Raw genomic sequence first — 17,605 nt, 5'->3', positions numbered from 1 at the left:
CAAGTTAAAGGTATAAATACGGAGGCAAAAAGAGAGGAATGAGGGGGCAGAGGGAGGCGAGAAAGGCAAAGATTTTGGCGGGCGGAAGCCGACTGGGGGCAGAAGGGAGAAGAGGTCAAGTAGCAGGAAGAAGAAGAGGAGATCAGGTCAGCCCGTCGCACGGAGATGCCACTAATCTCAGGCTCTCAAGGCGCAACGGTGGGGAAGCACGAGGCCACTAAATTCAGGCTCCCCCAGCCAGGCAGTTGCATTCTTCGTTTTTTCTATGTATTATTATTATCTATCAATGCGACTTCTAATCCCCCGAGGATTTCTCTTCTATTTCAGATCATCAACCCACCGACCAACTCCCTTCTGGTCAACTTGCATACGGTGCCACCAAACGGTCGCCCGACATATCGTCCATTGATTCGACCGAGGCATGCCAGATCCAATAAACCGACGGGAACAAGTATTCTCATTTGTTATACTTTGTCCGACGGTGGCCAACCCTGGTGGATGTTTTGTACGCCCAATGCCCAGTCTGTCCCACTGTGGGAGAAGACCGACGTCATCCCGTCAACTAATACGTGCGGTGCATTTATATACTTCGTAGTGCCAATTCTCCCTTCAACTCTTCACTTTTACCTGAAATTCCACCTGAAACTCCTCCTTTCCCATAAGTTACATTTCTCCACTAGAAGCCTGACATACCATCCTCCAGTAAACCCTACAACTACAGACCTTCCTGAGATCTCTTCGCTAAAAAGATGCCTACCATCCCCACCGATCCTGCCAACTTCCCATCGCTGGAAAGCCAGAAGGAAGGCCAGAAGGGAGCGGATGACAAGCCCAAGCCAACTGCGCAGGACTTTCAGTCGAAGGGACCTCAGATCCCAGACAGTACGAGTCCCTTCCACGTCCACCCATAATGTGAAAGTCCCAAACTGCGTGACGAGGTGCTGATCTCTTATCTTACTAGGTATGCCACCCAAAGCATCTCGAGAGGAAATCGAAGCCCGCATGAAGGAACTGAACAAATAAGACGCACATGTGTATGCTGGGACTAGATGCTTCCCTTCTACCCTAAAGGTGGGTGTCTGATTTGGGCCATACTCTTGAAGTAGTCTGCCAGTGATGATGTATGATAAACGATGAAATGAATATTCTTGCAAATCTGGACAGGCTTTCCATATTCTCTAGACTGTAAAACTAGGCTCGTCTCAACTGCTCGTTTCCTTGGGGTGAGTTGACGACATGACGTTTGCCAACCACGACGTTCCATCGTCTACATGGAAGACCAGTTCTTTCCCTCATAGTTACAGAGATCACTGTCCTCGTAGTCTCAGTCAAACGTAAGCTCAAGCACATATCAGATCGTACACGCTACCCTCTACCCTCCCGGGTCTGTATAGACCATAGCCATTACGTCACAGACCACGTGACCCCGTGTTCTCTAGATCCTCGATTCGCGACGACGACCATTCCTTCTCGCGTCAAGAGACCCCTCATGCCGCCGGAACGCACCAATGTCCCGGTGAAGTTGTCTCTGCCGTTGGTACGTGTTCTTGATGATCCCTAGACGATTTGAAAGCAACTTATCTGACTGATATGTCTGCATCAGCAATACCAGCAGGACATCTTCACCGAACTGCGCTCGGAGGATGAGTTGGTCATCCTCGCCCGTGGCCTCGGGCTTTTGCGGCTAGTAACGAATCTGCTTCACTTTTACGATGCCGCTGGAAATAACCTCGTTTTGGTGGTGGGAGCAGATGATAGAGAGAATGAATGGATCGGTGAAGGTTCGTTGGCCGACCTCTTGATTATCGCGGTCCGCAGACTCGTCAGTTCTAATTCCCACAGCCTTGGCGGAACACCATGCCATTAGCAAGACCCCCCTTGCTAGGGGTCTCAAGATGATTAATACTGAAAGAGCCTCGGTCTCTATGCGGTATGTGGCGTCCGTAGACCAGATGCATGCGGGATCACTGACGGATACCTAGAGAGAAGATCTATGCTGGAGGCGGTATCCTGAGTGTGACATCCAGAATACTGGTCGTAGATCTCTTATCGAGTAGGCTGATTACCCTCAAAAACCGATGCTATCTTAACTCTCTAACACAATTTTAGAACTCCTTGATCCCGAGAAAATTACCGGAATGGTTGTTCTTCACGCTGACAAGTAAACCGGCCATCCCCAAGGACCTATGCACGCATGTGTACTGAACTTATGGCAGGATCGTGGCAACATCAACCGAGGCTTTTATCATCCGAATCTTCCGACAGCTGAACAAGCAAGGATTCCTCAAAGCCTTCTCGGATTCCCCCGAGCCATTCACAACAGGATTCGCGCCTTTGGCAAACTCCATGCGCAACCTCTTTCTTCGCAAAGCCTCCCTATGGCCTCGCTTTCATGTCACAGTCGCCGAATCCCTCGAAGGGCACCGGAAAGCAGAAGTCATTGAGCTCGAAGTTCCAATGAGTGACAAGATGCGCGAAATCCAGAATGCAGTTCTCGAATGTGTGGAAGTCTGCATTGGGGAGCTGAAGAAGGCCAACGCGGGTCTTGACATGGCTGATTGGACACTCGACAGCGCCCTGCATAGGAGCTTTGATATCTCAATCAGACGTCAACTCGATCCTATCTGGCATCGTGTGAGTTTCAGGACTAGACAAATTGTCAGCGATTTGTCTGACCTGCGAGCAATTCTTCAGTAGGTGTTCCTACCAAAGTAATTTCGATGCCGGGTTTATTCAAGGTAGCCTAACTGGTATTAGTGCCTTGCTTACCTACGATGCCGTCTCGTTCATGAGATATCTCGATACCATTGTCACAGCCCATTCGCCACCGCCTGGCTCGTCGAGACACAATTATTCACCATGGCTATTCCTCGATGCAGCCCATGTCTTGTTTCAAACGGCAAAGTCTAGGGTTTATCAAGGCAAAATAAGCAATGACACTCCCTCACTGTCAACTTCATTCCCTAATACCTTGCAACCTGTCCTAGAGGCGCAACCAAAATGGGAGGTTCTGGCAGAGGTGCTAGAAGAGATTGATACCGATGCATATCTGAACCCAGTCAACGTTGACGAATCAAATAGTACTGTGCTAATCATGTGTTCCGATCAACGCACCTGCCGACAGATCCGCGAATACCTCGGGACTATGCATGCTGGCGTGGACGCAGCGAAAGCAAAGGATGACAACGATCACCTCGCTGAAAACAATGAAAGAAAATCATTTGGAAATGTCATTATGCGCAGGAGACTGCGAGATTATCTGAACTGGAAGAGCTCTTTGTCCAACGTTAACAAGAATTTGTCATCCCGACCAGATAATGACGAGTCACAAGCTGGGAAGGCCTCGAATTCACCCGGGCCGTCGAATCAGTTAGGAAAAGCGCCTCCCAATAAGCGACGTCGAGTACGTGGTGGAGGTGCAGTTTCCTCAGCTGCCGCACGGGTACCGAATAGTAGTGTACAAACGGACGTCGAACCGTCCGGACAAGTGACCGAATTACTCGATGAAATCCAGCCTACAGAGATCGAGGAGGCCCAAAAGGAGGAGATCGTGATTGACGACCTCGAGGATATGGAAGATTTTTATGAATTATACGATATGAATGACCTCACCGTGGTGCATCCATTCGACGGCGACATGGACGAGCATATACTGGAGGAGATTCGACCCCGCTATATTATCATGTATGAACCTGACTCGGCTTTCATCCGGCGAGTGGAAGTCTATCGCAGCTCTCATGTGGGAAGGAACGTACGAGTATACTTCATGTACTATGGAGGCTCTGTTGAAGAACAGCGATACCTGAGTGCTGTCAGACGCGAGAAGGACTCCTTCACCAAGCTTATCAAAGAGAAGAGTGTAAGCCACTCCTTCGCGATCCCCTTCCTCCAACACAAACACTAACTCGACAACAGAACATGGCCGTCACCATCACACATGACAAGAGCCTTGAAGATCCCCAGGAGCAATTCCTCCGAACCGTGAACACTCGCATTGCCGGAGGAGGCCGCCTGGCCGCCACAGCGACCCCTCCGCGTGTTGTCGTCGACGTGCGAGAATTCCGAAGTGCCCTCCCATCCCTCCTACACGGCAACAACATGATCATCGCGCCCTGTCAATTAACAGTCGGCGACTACATCCTGACCCCGGAGATCTGCGTCGAGCGCAAATCCGTCCGCGACCTCATCACGTCCCTCAAAAACGGCCGTCTCTACAACCAAGCCGAGACGATGCTTCAGCACTACAAAAACCCGCTCCTCCTGATCGAGTTCGACCAGAACAAGTCTTTCACCTTCGACGCCTTCGCCTCCGCAACCACCCCAGGCACCTCCTTCCTCACCGACTTCGGCTTCTCTTCGTCTGGCACTGCAACTACCTCCTTATCAGCCAGCAGCTCCCTCGTGAACCCCTCCAGCCCCAAATCCGCCCAACACCTCCTCGTCCTGCTCACACTGACGTTCCCCCGTCTGAGAATCATCTGGTCCTCGTCGCCCTACCAGACCGCCGAGATCTTCGCCGAATTGAAGAAGAACAGCCCCGAGCCTGACCCGCTCCGCGCGGTCCAGATCGGCCTGGACATGGAGATTGCGTCAGATCCGTTGTCTGCGTCGGGATCTGCCGATATCATGGCCGCGGCGGGCATCGAACATCGCACCTTTAACATTTTGCCGCAGGACATGCTGCGTGCTGTGCCAGGCGTGTCGCCGCAGGCCGTGGAACGGCTGATCCTGGAGACGGGGAATATCACCGAGCTTGCGAACATGGATGTTGAGCAGCTAGATCCGTTAGTGGGGATTGAGGCTGCGCGGAAGATCGTGGGTTTCTTCCGGAAGAGTGTCTTTGATGGGGAATGATAGTAACTCTGGAACTTGTTACATGCACATACTAGGTACCCAACCGACAACTCTAATAATAGCATGTTCGCGATTGATGTACAAAAACTACGTAGAAGTAAACAAAAGACACCGATGCGTTAGGAAATATTTTCATTTTTCGTGACCTTCTTCGCTAATCTATCGACAAGAAAAAAGGAGAAACGAAACAATAAAAAAGAAATCGTAAGACAAAAAAAAAAGCCAATTGCCAGCAAAAAAAGACTACACTGCAAGACAGCAGCCTAGTTTCCATAAAAAGCTTGGCAATCAAATTCCTCTGCAAACTCTCGAGATCTATCCTGTACGATGAGAAAAAAAAAAAGAAAAGATAAAAGCGTAAAGGAGAACACTGATATCCGACTCATTGTGGAGGGGAGATTGTCGAGAGCCCCCAATGATTCATACCCTGAATTGATGACTTGGGAGCAGCACTGGGTACCGTATGGAAACCCCTATTGAGCGGGGGAAAGCGCTGCAACCCTGATCCCTTTTCTCGTTTGTTGTCCGTCAAAGGTTGAGGGAAAGATAGTTTGCCCGAGTGATAGACGATGAACTCGGCCGGCCGACAGACTTCCATCCTGATGTGCAAACTTTTGTGTTTCGCAGGACGAGAAGTCTGCCGAGATCAAATCCCCAAGCAAGGAGGTAGGTAGAGAAACAAACGTATCTTGAAAATTCTCGAGTACCAGAGAAAATATGAAGAAAGGAATAAGGGTCGACGAGAGAGGAAGTTCACAAATAAAACCCAGTGACTCTTTCTAGCAGGGGTGGAATGCATCGGGGACGCAAAAGAAGGTAGCCCTGAGAGGACCAGTTTAGAGCTCGTCGACATCGATCTCCTTCTCGTCTTCGCTCTCGCGGTCCTCGTCGAACTCGACGTTGTCCTCGAAGCCCTCGTGGCCGTAGGTGTCGGTCTCGTTGATCTTGGCGTGTTCGGGCAGCTCGCCGTAGGCCTTGAGACTGCGGGCCTCGTCGGCGGTGTACTTCATGATCACGTCGCCCTTCTCGTCCTGGTAATCACGCAGCGAGAGGAGGATGATGTCACCCTGGTTGATCCAGACCTTCTTCCTCAGCTTGCCACGGATGTGGGCGAGTCGCTTTTCGCCGTCGAAGCAGAGAGCCTCCAGACGGCCGTTGCCGAGCATCTTCACGACCTGCGCATACTCCTGGCCCTCCTCCTTGAACACGAGTTCACGCTTCTCGTTGTCGTTCTCGTTCTTTCCACGGCGACGGTTCTTACCGCCCTGTTTGGTTGGGAAGAGAAATGGTTAGCTTGTGGTTCGAATATTGTGGTTTATCCCGTTCCGGCTCCCAAGTCAAGTCCGCCACAATGGCAGGTACTCCATAAATTCCCACATGCAAGTGAGAAAAGGAAAAAGAATGATTCTGGAGATTCTCGTTTCTGCAGTCTCTCTTTCTTTCTCTCTCGTTCTCTCTCGTTCAAGGAAAGAAGATATGGCCCAAGCGCTGCCTCATCGCGACTTGGAAAAAAACTCTTATGCACAAAGCGGGGTATTTCGTGCGTAACCAACACGAAAACAATGGAAGACAGGGGGAACAAAAAGGTAGGGAAGCTTACTTTTCCCTTGTTCTTGGGCATGGCGGATATTCGTTACCTGTTGATTTAAAACTCGATAACGATACCAGACCGAAGTGCTGATAGAAGAGGAAGTGGGGAGTGGGAGAAGTTGGCGAGGGCGAGCGAGGGCTTTTTCGTCTTACGGCGTATTATTCAGTCGGTGGGCCTGAATTTTGCCTAAGGCTCGCCACAATGTGTTCGCTCTCACCGCTCACCCGACCGGGTCCGGTGTTTCTTTCGGCAGAAAAAAGATGCGGCGAGCGAGAGACCAGTTTCTACGTCGTTCGTCGTTCGTCGTTCGTCGTTCGTTCTCGACTGCAAGGTTGTTCGTGGAGTTGTCCTCCGTCTCTGCTCATCTTGCCTCCTAGACCTCGCCATTCTATCAATCTGACTTCTAGCCGAATCCCGTTTTCCCTGGCCATGAGCGCCCCGAATTCGTCTTAAACCCATCTAGCCAAGGGCTTCCCCGAAGTGCCAACATTAAACCTCCAGTATCTACCTCCTCTTCCTGGGGATACCGACAAGATAACTCCTCCTCTGAAAAGAATACCTTCAGAATGTCCTTTCGAACGAAGTTTTTCACCATACGGTACAGCCCAAATGCCATAATTCCGCCCGTCGCAAACCGATACTTGACCTCCCATTTCAACCCTCTTCAACCGAAGATTCGCCACATGTACAAAAACCGGGATCCATCTACACTGTGGTGGATGGTCTCGGCGCATAATCTGCTCTCACAAAAGCGGGTGGTGCGAACATGGCTGTCGCGGCGAACACGCGCGGCGTTTCAGCAGGCGTTGAGAGACTACGGCTTCGATTCCCAGGGAAAGAGGCTTGCACCTCCATTTATTAGGAAGCCGGGCAGCAGGGGATGTGTTAATGATCTGACCGGTACCGTCGAGATCACACTCAATCCGCGTATGCACGGAGGCGATTTGTCTGGGTTGGATAGCGATATGGCAGTGACGCTGAAAACGATACTACGCCATCGGAAGGGAAAGGGAAGGCCAGCAGTTGCTGAGGGTGAAGCAGTTGCTGGAGGTGAAGCAGTCGTGGAAAAGGGACACCTCCTGGGGGTGCAGCAGTCGTAGAAAAGGGAAGGCCAATTGCTCGTCGGTAGATGGAGGCTCATCCTCTTTTTCATCTGCCTTCTCTGCCTTTTGTACAATAATGTTTCTTTCAGGGTTCACTGTATATTATGGGTTCACGGGGCGACATGGGGTTCGGGCGCATGAGATGCATTGCGTGGTGGGTATATTTATAGATCATACACCGTAGATAGACATGTACATAAAAGAATCAGGCACACTCTCGACTTCACATTCGGAGAAAAGATGAAACACAATTCAAATGACTGCGAATGATCCGCAGGGCTGTCGTACGTGTAGTTTCCCGCTGGGGAGAATCCACGCGGCACTGCCTCCTTGGCGCCTTCGCTAATTGCCGATCCTCAGGCTTGGGCCAGACAACGGACAACTTCACGTTGCATTCTCCCTCTTCCTCGTCTTCCCCCTACCCAGTCCCTTCTCTCTCACCCTCTGTGTCTTTCATGCGCCTGATTTGATCTGCTCTTGCTTCTCCTCTCTTCTTCACGATGTTGGTCTCCTTGACTGTTGGCAAGGTAGACGCTGGTGTCGCCGTGCTCTTGACCCAGGACAACCGTCTTGTAAGCCTTCTCTCCGTCTCTCTTGTTCCTGCAGCAATGGATACATGCGATGAGCGCTTTTTGTCCATGTTCAGGCAATCTCCTCGGCGTCAATCGTCTGCTCAGAATGAGCCCATCTTTGATAACTCAGGCAACCAATGCGTTATCGCAAATCCGCTGACCCTCACTTTGTTTACAGATCGAATTCCCCTCTGTTCTCCTACCAAACAACATCACCTCCGGTAGCATCGTCGATATTACCGTAGCGCGCAACCACAATGCCGAAGCTGCCAGCGCTGCCGGGTTCCAATCCCTCCAGAAACGCATCCTGAACACCTACGGCGTCAAGACGCCCTCGCCGCCCATCCTGCGCCTCCGCAATGCAACCCAGACCTCCCTAGTCCTCGAATGGGAACCCATCGACCTGGCGACCGCCTCTCTCAAATCTCTCTCCCTTTACCGCAACGGTTCCAAGGCTGGCTCGATACCCCGTCCCCTCGAGACCCGCAGCACCAAGATCAGTGGTCTTGCCGTCCACGCCGAATACACCTTCCACCTGGTCCTGCGCACCACCGCCGGCACCTACCAGTCCGAGAAGCTCACCTGTCGCACGCACAAAATGACCGATCTTTCCGGCATCACGGTGACGTCGGGCGTGCTGCCCCCGCAGCAGAGGGACGCCCTTGCGGCGGCGCTGGACCGCATTGGCGGCAAGTTAATCGATACCGTCCGCATCGACACGACCCACTTTGTCTGCACGGAGGGCCGCGGCCCACTGTGGGAGAAGGCTGTCGAGATGAACATCCCCGTCGTCGTGCCCGAGTGGGTGGATGCCTGCGAGGCCGAGGGTACCATCGTCAGCGTCCGCGGCTACTACCTGAACGCCGACCCCAAGGCCAGACAGCTTGGCACGCTTCACGGCTCTACGCAGCATCAGCGCACCACCTCCTCGGCCACCTCGATCCAGCCGCCGCAGACCCCGACTCAACAGTCGCACTCGCAGTCAAGAATGAGTCTTGCGCCTCGCGCCTCGCGCGAGAGAGAATCGCACACGATCGGTGAACCACCCGTGACGCCCTTCCCAGGCGCAAACATGAGCGGACAGCCCACGGCTGCGGAAGACGAAATCACCTCGGACGACGACCAGTCGCCGCCTCCTGCACCACCCCCGAAGGATGAGACCGAAGAGACAGAAGAACCATCATCGAATGGCCCTACCGCGCAGATCGTCGTCACCGAGCCTACCTCTCCGTCAAAAGACCAGCCTTCCAAGGATGAAGAACACGAGAAAGAGAAGGACCAGGATCAAGAACCTGAAAAGGACAAGGAAGTAGCCGCGGCCAATGCCGGTGATAAAGAAGCACAAGAAGATGATTCATCGAGTAACGAACCAACCAAGGAGAAGGGAAAAGAAGGCGAGGGGGACTTTAACGAAGTCCCTCTTTAACGGAGCTACGTGAGCGATTTCTATTTTTCTCTTATGTCTTTTTCTTTTTTCATATTCTCTTAACTTTTTGTTTTACTTTATTCTATTCTATTCCATTCTATCTTGTCCCCCCCTTTTTCTATTATTATTTATTTTCTACTATGACTGAGTGGCCTGACGTACTTGTGGTGTGTGATTTGACAGTGATGTGAATGTATATTTTGTATAAGAACAGAGGCGGGGGCAGAGCAGGGCAAGTACAACTAGAATGTGTCCAAATCCCGGTTGGCCCAGTCCTCGACTAGTCGGAAAAGGGGTGTTGAAGGTCTACTTTCTAGGCACGCCCTTGTTTTTTTGTTTTCTTCTCGAAATTTTATGCCGATTCATGTGTGCTTTGTGGTTCTTTTTTTTTCTTTTTTTCTTTTTTTTCTGTCTGTGTCTCTGTATACGTGTGAGTGTAGCACGCTTATTCTTTTCGATCACCTGTTGTATTTTGTACCTTTTGTGTGTCAGTGTGTCGCTATCATATGTACAGTAGATAGTCTAATGTTATGTATAGGGTCTAGATTTGTTCTCTTCAGAGTAGGTTACTAGTAAATAAATACATATATTGCTGATCCCTCGACGTCTAAAAAGTCAACCGTAACCGAATTCTTTAGTATTCATTCCTCTATATAATATATAAAAAACATTGCCTGATGTCTTATTTATGCTGTGGATATTGAATAATAGCAACTTGTTCAGCCACCTTGCTCGTGGTCGTTATTAGTCAGTCAGTCATGCCTCTTTCTTTCTATCCGTTCACGTTCTCTTCTTGAATATTCGTTTAGTTGACGTTGCGGACAACGTCGTTGATCGCGCGCGCGACGTAGGCGACGTTCTTCTCGCTCACTGCGGAGAAGTGTTAGTATTGTATATTGGGTTGTTGGAGGGGAGGGGAGGGGAGGGGGAATGAGCTTACAGCCGCTGATGGAAGCTCGGCCGGACTTGAGCAGGTAGATGTGGTACTTGTCCTTTAGCGCGTAGACCTGCGAGGGGGTCAGGCCGGTGTAGGAGAACATTCCATTCTGTTGAAGATAGATGCGTTAGCTGATGTGCACTTGCGTATTTAAAAAGAGGGGTGTACAGAGTAGGTAAATGGTGAGTAGAAGAGGGTTGATCGTATGGTCTTACCTGCTCGACGATATGCTTCCAGGTACCCGGGGTCTCGAGACGGACCAGTTCGTCGTAGAGGGCCTTTCGCATCGAGATGATACGCGAGCTCATGACCTTAAGGTTCTCGTGCCATTGAGCAGTGAGGTCGTTGCTCGTCAAGACCTTCTTGACGATGCTGCACCCGCCCGTAGGACCCATGGAGTATTCACCACGGATGTAGTGGCAGAGGTTGTTGACGACGATGTCGCGGAGTTCCTGCTGGCCGTTACCCAAGACGTAGTGGAAAGCGCCGACACGCTGGCCGTAGAGGCCGAAGTTCTTGGAGAAACTCTGCGCCACGCACATCTCCATCTCCGGCTTCTCGTTGAGGAAGTATCGCACAGCCCAGGCGTCTTCGTCGGCGGATCCGGACGCGAAGCCCTGGTACGCGGAGTCGAAGAAGGGGAAGATCTTCTTGCGCTCGCACAGGTCGGCAATGGCCTTCCATTGCTCCTTGTTGGGGTCGAGACCGGTGGGGTTGTGGGCGCAAGCGTGCAGGAGGATGATGTCTCCTTCTTGGGCTTCTGTCTCGAGGGTGGACATCATGCCCTCGTAGTCGAAGGAGCGGGTCGAGGCGTTGTAGTAGGGGTATGTCTTGCGGGGGACGCCGGCCAGTTCCCAGATGGTGAGGTGGTTGGCCCAGGAGGGGTTGGAGAGCCAGACATTCTTGGGCTTCATTTGCTGGGCCAGGAAGATGGCACCCAGGTGGTTGGCTCCTGTGCCGGCGACAGCCTGGACGGAGCCAATGCGGCCCCTGGTGGCCTTCAGCTGCTGGGAGGTGTCTTTCGCATCGAAGCCGAACATCAGGTCCCGAGCCAGCTCGAGAAAAGCGACGTCGCCCTCAATGGCGGTGTACTCGTGGCGGAAAAGGTTGTCGTCGGCGAGCAGACGCTTCTCGGCGTCGCAAACGACGGGAAGAGGCCAGGGCTTGCCATCGTCAGTGCGGTAGACACCAACACCAAGACTGACCTTTTGGGGGTAGTCATCGGTGGCATATGCGCGGTTCAAGGCGAAGATCTCGTCGGCCGGCACCGGCGCCAGAGTGCTAAGGACAGTCATTGTGATATAGTATTAATAGGAGTCACCACACAGCGCGGTCAATTGGTCTGGTTCCTGGCTGAGAAAACCAAGGGATGCCTGGTAGTTAAGATTAAGGTTAAAGAGAAAGATGAGGTGGAGGAACTGGTGGGCTGGAATTAAATAGGAACTTAAGAACCGTGCTGGAGCAAGCGTGGGCACTAAAGATCAGCAAAGAATGTCTATGTTCCCTAATGTAGTAAGTGAGTGACGGGGTGGATCTGCATGAATCGGTAATTTGTCTTTGGATATTTTAGCATTGGCCCGATATCGCCGTCGCGGGCGAGTATTAAATACTCCTTAGTCAACCGGGTGCAATTTTTTTTTTATGTTTGCCATCGGACCGTCGCCTCTTGATGAAAGTTAACCGCAGCGGAAAAGATCGCTTAGTGAAGGGTACCTGAAACTGTGGGTCGATCAATGGGGCCCGAGGAAAGCATTCTCACTGGCGGAGAAGAAAGCCAGCATCATAATGCCCAGAATAATGTGAACAATGTGACCATTGACGGCTGCAACGTCGGTTTTCCATGGTCTGCCTCTTAGGTATGCTAGTCTGGAATAGACGGTGTAGTTCCGACTGTAGACCGCATCCTGTTTTTGGGTTGACATATCCTTGGAGATTCTTTGTTCAATGGTCTTGCAGGACTTGAGGCATCATCTGCAATACCAAATGCAAGGGATTCGGCTGACGTGCTCCGTATCTCGTTATTTGTTGTTTCTCCTAAGTTGTCTTTTTGTCTTCTGCGTTATGCTTATTCTTATCGTGTTTCTCTTGATAAGGTAGATGCCCACTGATTTGCCTCCGGAGATCTAGTCCTCTCATCAGCACCCCACATTTTATTGTAGCCGACTATTATGAACATAATACAGATCTGGAGATCTCTGATGGAATTTCAGAAGACTTGTTGCATCGGGATCATCTTGAAAGTAGAAATGGTGCTTGAGCTTAGTATTCCTATGTCTCCGTTCTACTATCAGCAATGCAACTGCAACACAATATATAAACGCGACACACCAGATGCTACTCGCGCAGCCTATATTCCTTGTTCTTTCTAACTGAACCTGACTGAGTCAAGTCTCGTATTTCGGGATATGATATCACAAAAAGAAGCGCATCTGCTTGTAGTATTGACAGAAGAGAATGGACATCAGTGGTTGGTGAACCAACACCTCTACTAGGAGCGACAAGACTCTCTAGCCGAGCCGAGGATACTGATAATGTGACCGGAAGGATCGCTGGATTACCAGTAACCAGGATGTCCTCCGCGTAATGACAGAAGGATGGTGTCGGGATGAAAGGACGATTGATAAGGGAAGAGGGGTTGTGAGGGGAAAAGCTGGCGGAAAGTCACCTGCCCGCGCTTTAAGAAGGCTGATTCGGATTGTTCAGTTTGAAAGTCATCCCATGACCTTTCAACTTAATATCCTGATTTGTTGTCCTGAGAATCTTCTATCTGATCATGACTGTGACCCAGGCATCTCAAATCTCACCCAACGACCTGCACTCGTTGCGGCCAAGAACGATTATCCAACCACTCCACAATAGTATTCCCCCGGAATTACTCCCACGATTTGACCCGGTCTATGTGGAGCACCATAACAAGTATAACGCGGGACGCCTACATACGCACGAGGTGCCAATCGAAGAATTTCGAAAGAACCCAGCTAAATTCGTCACTGCATACGGCCGCGCCGTTGGCCCGGATGTTTTTAGGATTACCCAGCAGAAAATACCCGTCGAGGGAGGAGAAATAGCCGTGCGGATCTTTGAGCCCGCAACAATCTACGACGAGCAAGGTAATCCCAAGAAGAGGGCCGCATACATCAACTTCCACGGCGGCGGATGGGTCTTTGGAGATCTCGCGGTGGACCATGATTTCTGCAAGCAACTGGTCCACGGTCTAGACGGCCATTTGGTGGCCTTTGACATCGACTATCGTCTAGCACCGGAGAACAAATTCCCTATACCCGTGGAGGATTGCTGGACAGCTTTCAACTGGGTTAGTCTATTTCTCTTACGAGTCAACCGCAGTCGACTGACTCGACCTAGGTCCGGTCACAGAAAGCCGAAGAATTCAATATCGACCCGGACCGGATGGCGGTTGGCGGCGCTTCAGCCGGAGGTCATCTTTCAGCTGTCATCGGCCATCTTTGCCGTGACTTCAACATCCCTCTCCGCTTGCAAGTGTTAGCAGTGCCGGTGTGTGACTTGCATAATGTCTTTACACCGGATGGGGAATTCGACCGCGAGAATTGTCCATATGAATCCTATCGAGAGATGGAGTTTACGACCGCCCTTCCGATGGCACGAATGAAGTACTTCCATAAGCACTTTCTGGGGCTCCCAAGGCCTGCTAGATCTGAGGAGGTAGGCATCTATTGGCGGCATAAAAAAAAATTAAAAAAGAGACAACATAGATCGTATGCTGATACACGCCACAGGACTGGAATATTTCGCCCATACTTGCTCCCAACTTCTCCAACCTAGCCCCGGCTCTGGTGTTCACGGCAGAAATGGACCCTCTGAGGGACGAAGGGGAGGTCTACGCCGCGAAACTCAAGGAAGCTGGATGTCGGGTGGAACTGACACGCATGACGGGGGCACCTCACACGTTCATTCATCTAGACGGCATTCTGGATGCGGGGAAGAAGTACAATGCGATGGTGATCGAGGCGATGAAGAGGGAACTCGTAGAGTAAATAATCACAAAGACGGCAGAAGGGAAGAGTATAGAGCGGCGGGATCAGGGTTTATCCGGGAGCAACAATTACCATACCGTACTCGATACCTGTCTATTCCGCCGGGAGGGGTATGGTATTCCGCGTAATACCAGGACCGGGCCGGGTGATTTCGGCAGTCCTCATCGGAAGGGAGGGTCGACGCTCTTCGACCGAATCCTTTGCCAGTCGAGCGCGACTTTCGTTTTTGCTTCTCTTCCTTCTCTTCCTCCATTCTGCGAGGCGATTTCCCTTTGCCATTGATTCTTATCTTCTTTGTGAATTCCTTTAATAGACTCTGTCGGTTTAGAGTCTCTAGCTTCTCCATTGAGTTTTTAATTAGAGCTAGACCAGCGTCGGCATTTGAAATCGTCATGTTGTCATCCACGAACTCCTCCCGGGCGGTGCGCTCGATGGCTTCCTTCGCATCGCGAGCGTCCACCGCCAGCTCTCCCGCAATCACCCGCACTGCTTTGCGCTCCCCCGCATCGTTCGGTTGCCGCTCCCTGAGCTCCAATAGCCGTCCTCTTCAACAATTCCCCCGCCTTCAGTCCCTCAACATCCTCGCCAACAAGAGAGCTTTTGGCACAACCGTCAGAATGGTACTCCCGCCTGCTTCTGGATTGCGCTGTACTTCGGAGACGATGCTGACGATTGTTCTCTACCCCTCATAGGCTTCCGCTCCCCGTACCGAAAGTGATGCCTTTGGTGAAATCCAGGTGTGTTTGCCCCGTTCGACGGACATCTCGCTGTTATAGGATCTAATTGCGGTTGTGTTATCTCTAGGTCCCCGGCGATAAGTACTGGGGTGCGCAGACCCAGCGGTAAGAGACCATCGTCAACCCACCGGCAACACAAGCTTGCACCAACTCCATGCGATATTGCGGAGGATGCTGATTTGAGGCGAAAACAGCTCCCTGGGCAACTTCGATATCAACCAGCCCCAGGACCGCATGCCCGCCGCCGTGGTGAAGGCTTTCGGTATCCTCAAGGGTGCTGCCGCCACCGTCAACATGAACTATGGCCTTGGTGCGTTATGCCTTCTTGTCCGATAAAGGTCAATTCTATAGTGCTAATACTTTCACCGCAGACCCCAAGATCGGCAAGGCTATCCAGCAGGCTGCCGCCGAGGTCGCGGAGGGCAAGCTTCTGGACCACTTCCCTCTTGTCGTCTGGCAGACCGGCTCCGGCACCCAGTCGAACATGAACTCCAACGAGGTCATCTCCAACCGTGCCATTGAAATCCTGGGAGGCCAGATGGGCTCGAAGAAGCCCGTTCACCCCAACGACCACGTTAACATGTCCGCTTCCTCCAACGACTCCTTCCCCACCGCCATGCACATCGCCGCTGTCATGGAGCTCGAGAACAGACTGCTTCCTTCCCTGAAGAGCCTGCGTGATGCCCTGCAGGTCAAGGTGGACAAGTTCCAGAGCATCATCAAGATTGGCCGTACTCACCTGCAGGACGCCACCCCCCTTACTCTTGGGCAGGAGTTCTCCGGCTACGTCGCCCAGCTCGACCGCAACATCGAGCGTGTCCAGGCTTCGCTCCCCCACCTTCGCTTCCTGGCCCAGGGTGGTACCGCCGTCGGCACCGGCCTGAACACCTTCAAGGGATTTGACGAGGCCATCGCTGCCGAGGTCTCCAAGCTGGCTGGTACTGAGTTCAAGACTGCTCCCAACAAGTTCGAGGTTTTGGCCGCCCATGACGCCATCGTCGAGGCCTCCGGCTCTCTGAACACCCTTGCTGCCTCCCTCTTCAAGATTGCCCAGGATGTTCGTTACCTCGGATCCGGTCCTCGCTGTGGTCTGGGCGAGCTGGTTCTCCCCGAGAACGAGCCCGGTTCCTCGATCATGCCTGGAAAGGTCAACCCCACCCAGTGCGAGTCCCTCACCATGGTTTGCTCTCAGGTCATGGGTAACCACGTCGCTGCCACCATTGGTGGCATGAACGGCCAGTTCGAGCTCAACGTCTTCAAGCCCGTTATGATCCACAACCTGCTGCACAGCGTGCGCATCCTTTCCGACGGCATGAAGAGCTTCGAGAAGAACCTCGTCCATGGTCTTGAGGCCAACGAGCCCCGCATCAACAGTCTCCTTCACGAGAGGTATGTGCATCTTCACTTCTTCGACAACATCCCCCATACTCTTTTGTCTAACCCGTATTCTAGTCTGATGCTTGTTACCTGCCTCAACCCCGTCATTGGCTACGACATGGCCTCCAAGGTTGCCAAGAACGCTCACAAGAAGGGCCTCACCCTGAAGCAGAGTGCTATGGAGCTCAAGGCTCTTAGCGAAGAGGACTTCGACAAGCACGTTCGCCCGGAGCTGATGCTGAGCCCCAAGGAGAAGAAATAAATATATTCAGCGAATATCGGGCAAGCAGGATGAAGTTGCCTTGGGTTCGTTTTAGATGTAGCGAAGATTAGCATTTTCTATGTATTCTGAAGAAAATATTACTGTACAATTTTTGGCCTATTAAATTTAGTGTCCTATATATATATATATATGAATTTTTTTTTAAAAAAGTGATCTATGAATTTCTTTTTTTCTCGGAGTGCCCGTCAGTCCGACTGAGATGCGGGAGGCTATTTTTGGAAGCCAGCGATCGGGAGCTGCGCCGACAAAAATTAGTGTGCCCCAACTGCATGGCAAAAGCAATAGTCTGGACTAAGAAAAAAATAATGCATGTTGGCTGGGACCGATTTGATATCATTTTAGCTTATTCTTTCAGGCACGATTTTTTCACGCTAGACTAGGTGAGCCAGGGATAAATGAAGATTGGATAGACAGGAGGGAAAAATACCTGTGGTATTGATTGTGTCTCACACTTGGACCATGGGACCGGGCAGTGTTGTTAGGTATTTTTTCGGGCTTGTTTATCAGTTGCCTCGTCCTCCTTCGGGGAAACAGTTAACCTGTCCTCCTTCACTTTCTTTCTCCCCATCCATTGTCTGCTACATTGAATCTACTCGTATCACTGTCCTTCGTTAAACTCACCAAGCTATCTTACTGGAACACTTCGTTTGGTTCCTGCTTGCTTATCTTATTTATTACTCTAAACCTATCTTAATTGAAAGACCCCGCTGTC

At 51.4% G+C, this 17,605-nt stretch overlaps 6 protein-coding genes across 6 annotated transcripts; 4 read left to right on the top strand and 2 right to left on the bottom strand.

Moving 5' to 3' along the window:
- Positions 1-749: 749 nt before the first annotated feature.
- Positions 750-4,854, top strand: KD926_011112 (ssDNA endodeoxyribonuclease RAD1; the record flags this gene model as incomplete). Its single annotated transcript, XM_053096098.1, has 9 exons — positions 750-882; positions 1,440-1,537; positions 1,604-1,781; positions 1,843-1,930; positions 1,983-2,053; positions 2,110-2,161; positions 2,217-2,693; positions 2,758-3,859; positions 3,916-4,854. 9 exons carry the CDS (start codon positions 750-752, stop codon positions 4,852-4,854), a joined length of 3,138 nt encoding a protein of 1,045 aa, XP_052959920.1.
- Positions 4,855-5,690: 836 nt separating this feature from the next.
- KD926_011111 (translation initiation complex factor eIF1A) lies at positions 5,691-6,475 on the bottom strand (the record flags this gene model as incomplete). Its single annotated transcript, XM_053096097.1, has 2 exons — positions 5,691-6,119; positions 6,455-6,475. The coding sequence occupies 2 exons, from the start codon at positions 6,473-6,475 to the stop codon at positions 5,691-5,693; spliced, it is 450 nt and encodes a 149-aa protein (XP_052959919.1).
- A 653-nt stretch (positions 6,476-7,128) lies between these two features.
- KD926_011110 (uncharacterized protein) lies at positions 7,129-7,545 on the top strand (the record flags this gene model as incomplete). Its single annotated transcript, XM_053096096.1, has 1 exon — positions 7,129-7,545. One exon carries the CDS (start codon positions 7,129-7,131, stop codon positions 7,543-7,545), a length of 417 nt encoding a protein of 138 aa, XP_052959918.1.
- A 503-nt stretch (positions 7,546-8,048) lies between these two features.
- Positions 8,049-9,546, top strand: KD926_011109 (putative chitin biosynthesis protein (Chs5); the record flags this gene model as incomplete). The annotated part of the gene is made up of 2 exons (XM_053096095.1): positions 8,049-8,120; positions 8,299-9,546. 2 exons carry the CDS (start codon positions 8,049-8,051, stop codon positions 9,544-9,546), a joined length of 1,320 nt encoding a protein of 439 aa, XP_052959917.1.
- An 805-nt stretch (positions 9,547-10,351) lies between these two features.
- KD926_011108 (putative aspartate transaminase) lies at positions 10,352-11,778 on the bottom strand (the record flags this gene model as incomplete). Its single annotated transcript, XM_053096094.1, has 3 exons — positions 10,352-10,416; positions 10,487-10,592; positions 10,699-11,778. The coding sequence occupies 3 exons, from the start codon at positions 11,776-11,778 to the stop codon at positions 10,352-10,354; spliced, it is 1,251 nt and encodes a 416-aa protein (XP_052959916.1).
- Positions 11,779-13,256: 1,478 nt separating this feature from the next.
- Positions 13,257-16,872, top strand: KD926_011107 (fumarate hydratase; the record flags this gene model as incomplete). Its single annotated transcript, XM_053096093.1, has 9 exons — positions 13,257-13,796; positions 13,847-14,164; positions 14,239-14,492; positions 14,864-15,116; positions 15,189-15,233; positions 15,301-15,338; positions 15,428-15,543; positions 15,605-16,622; positions 16,686-16,872. 9 exons carry the CDS (start codon positions 13,257-13,259, stop codon positions 16,870-16,872), a joined length of 2,769 nt encoding a protein of 922 aa, XP_052959915.1.
- Positions 16,873-17,605: the final 733 nt, after the last annotated feature.

Source organism: Aspergillus affinis, assembly GCF_023601865.1.
Source record: "Aspergillus affinis strain CMG 70 chromosome Unknown NODE_8_length_531634_cov_87_933514, whole genome shotgun sequence".
Lineage (NCBI taxonomy): Eukaryota > Fungi > Ascomycota > Eurotiomycetes > Eurotiales > Aspergillaceae > Aspergillus > Aspergillus affinis.
Note: the sequence above shows the minus strand (reverse complement) of the source record. Positions and strands in the feature narration are given on the sequence as shown.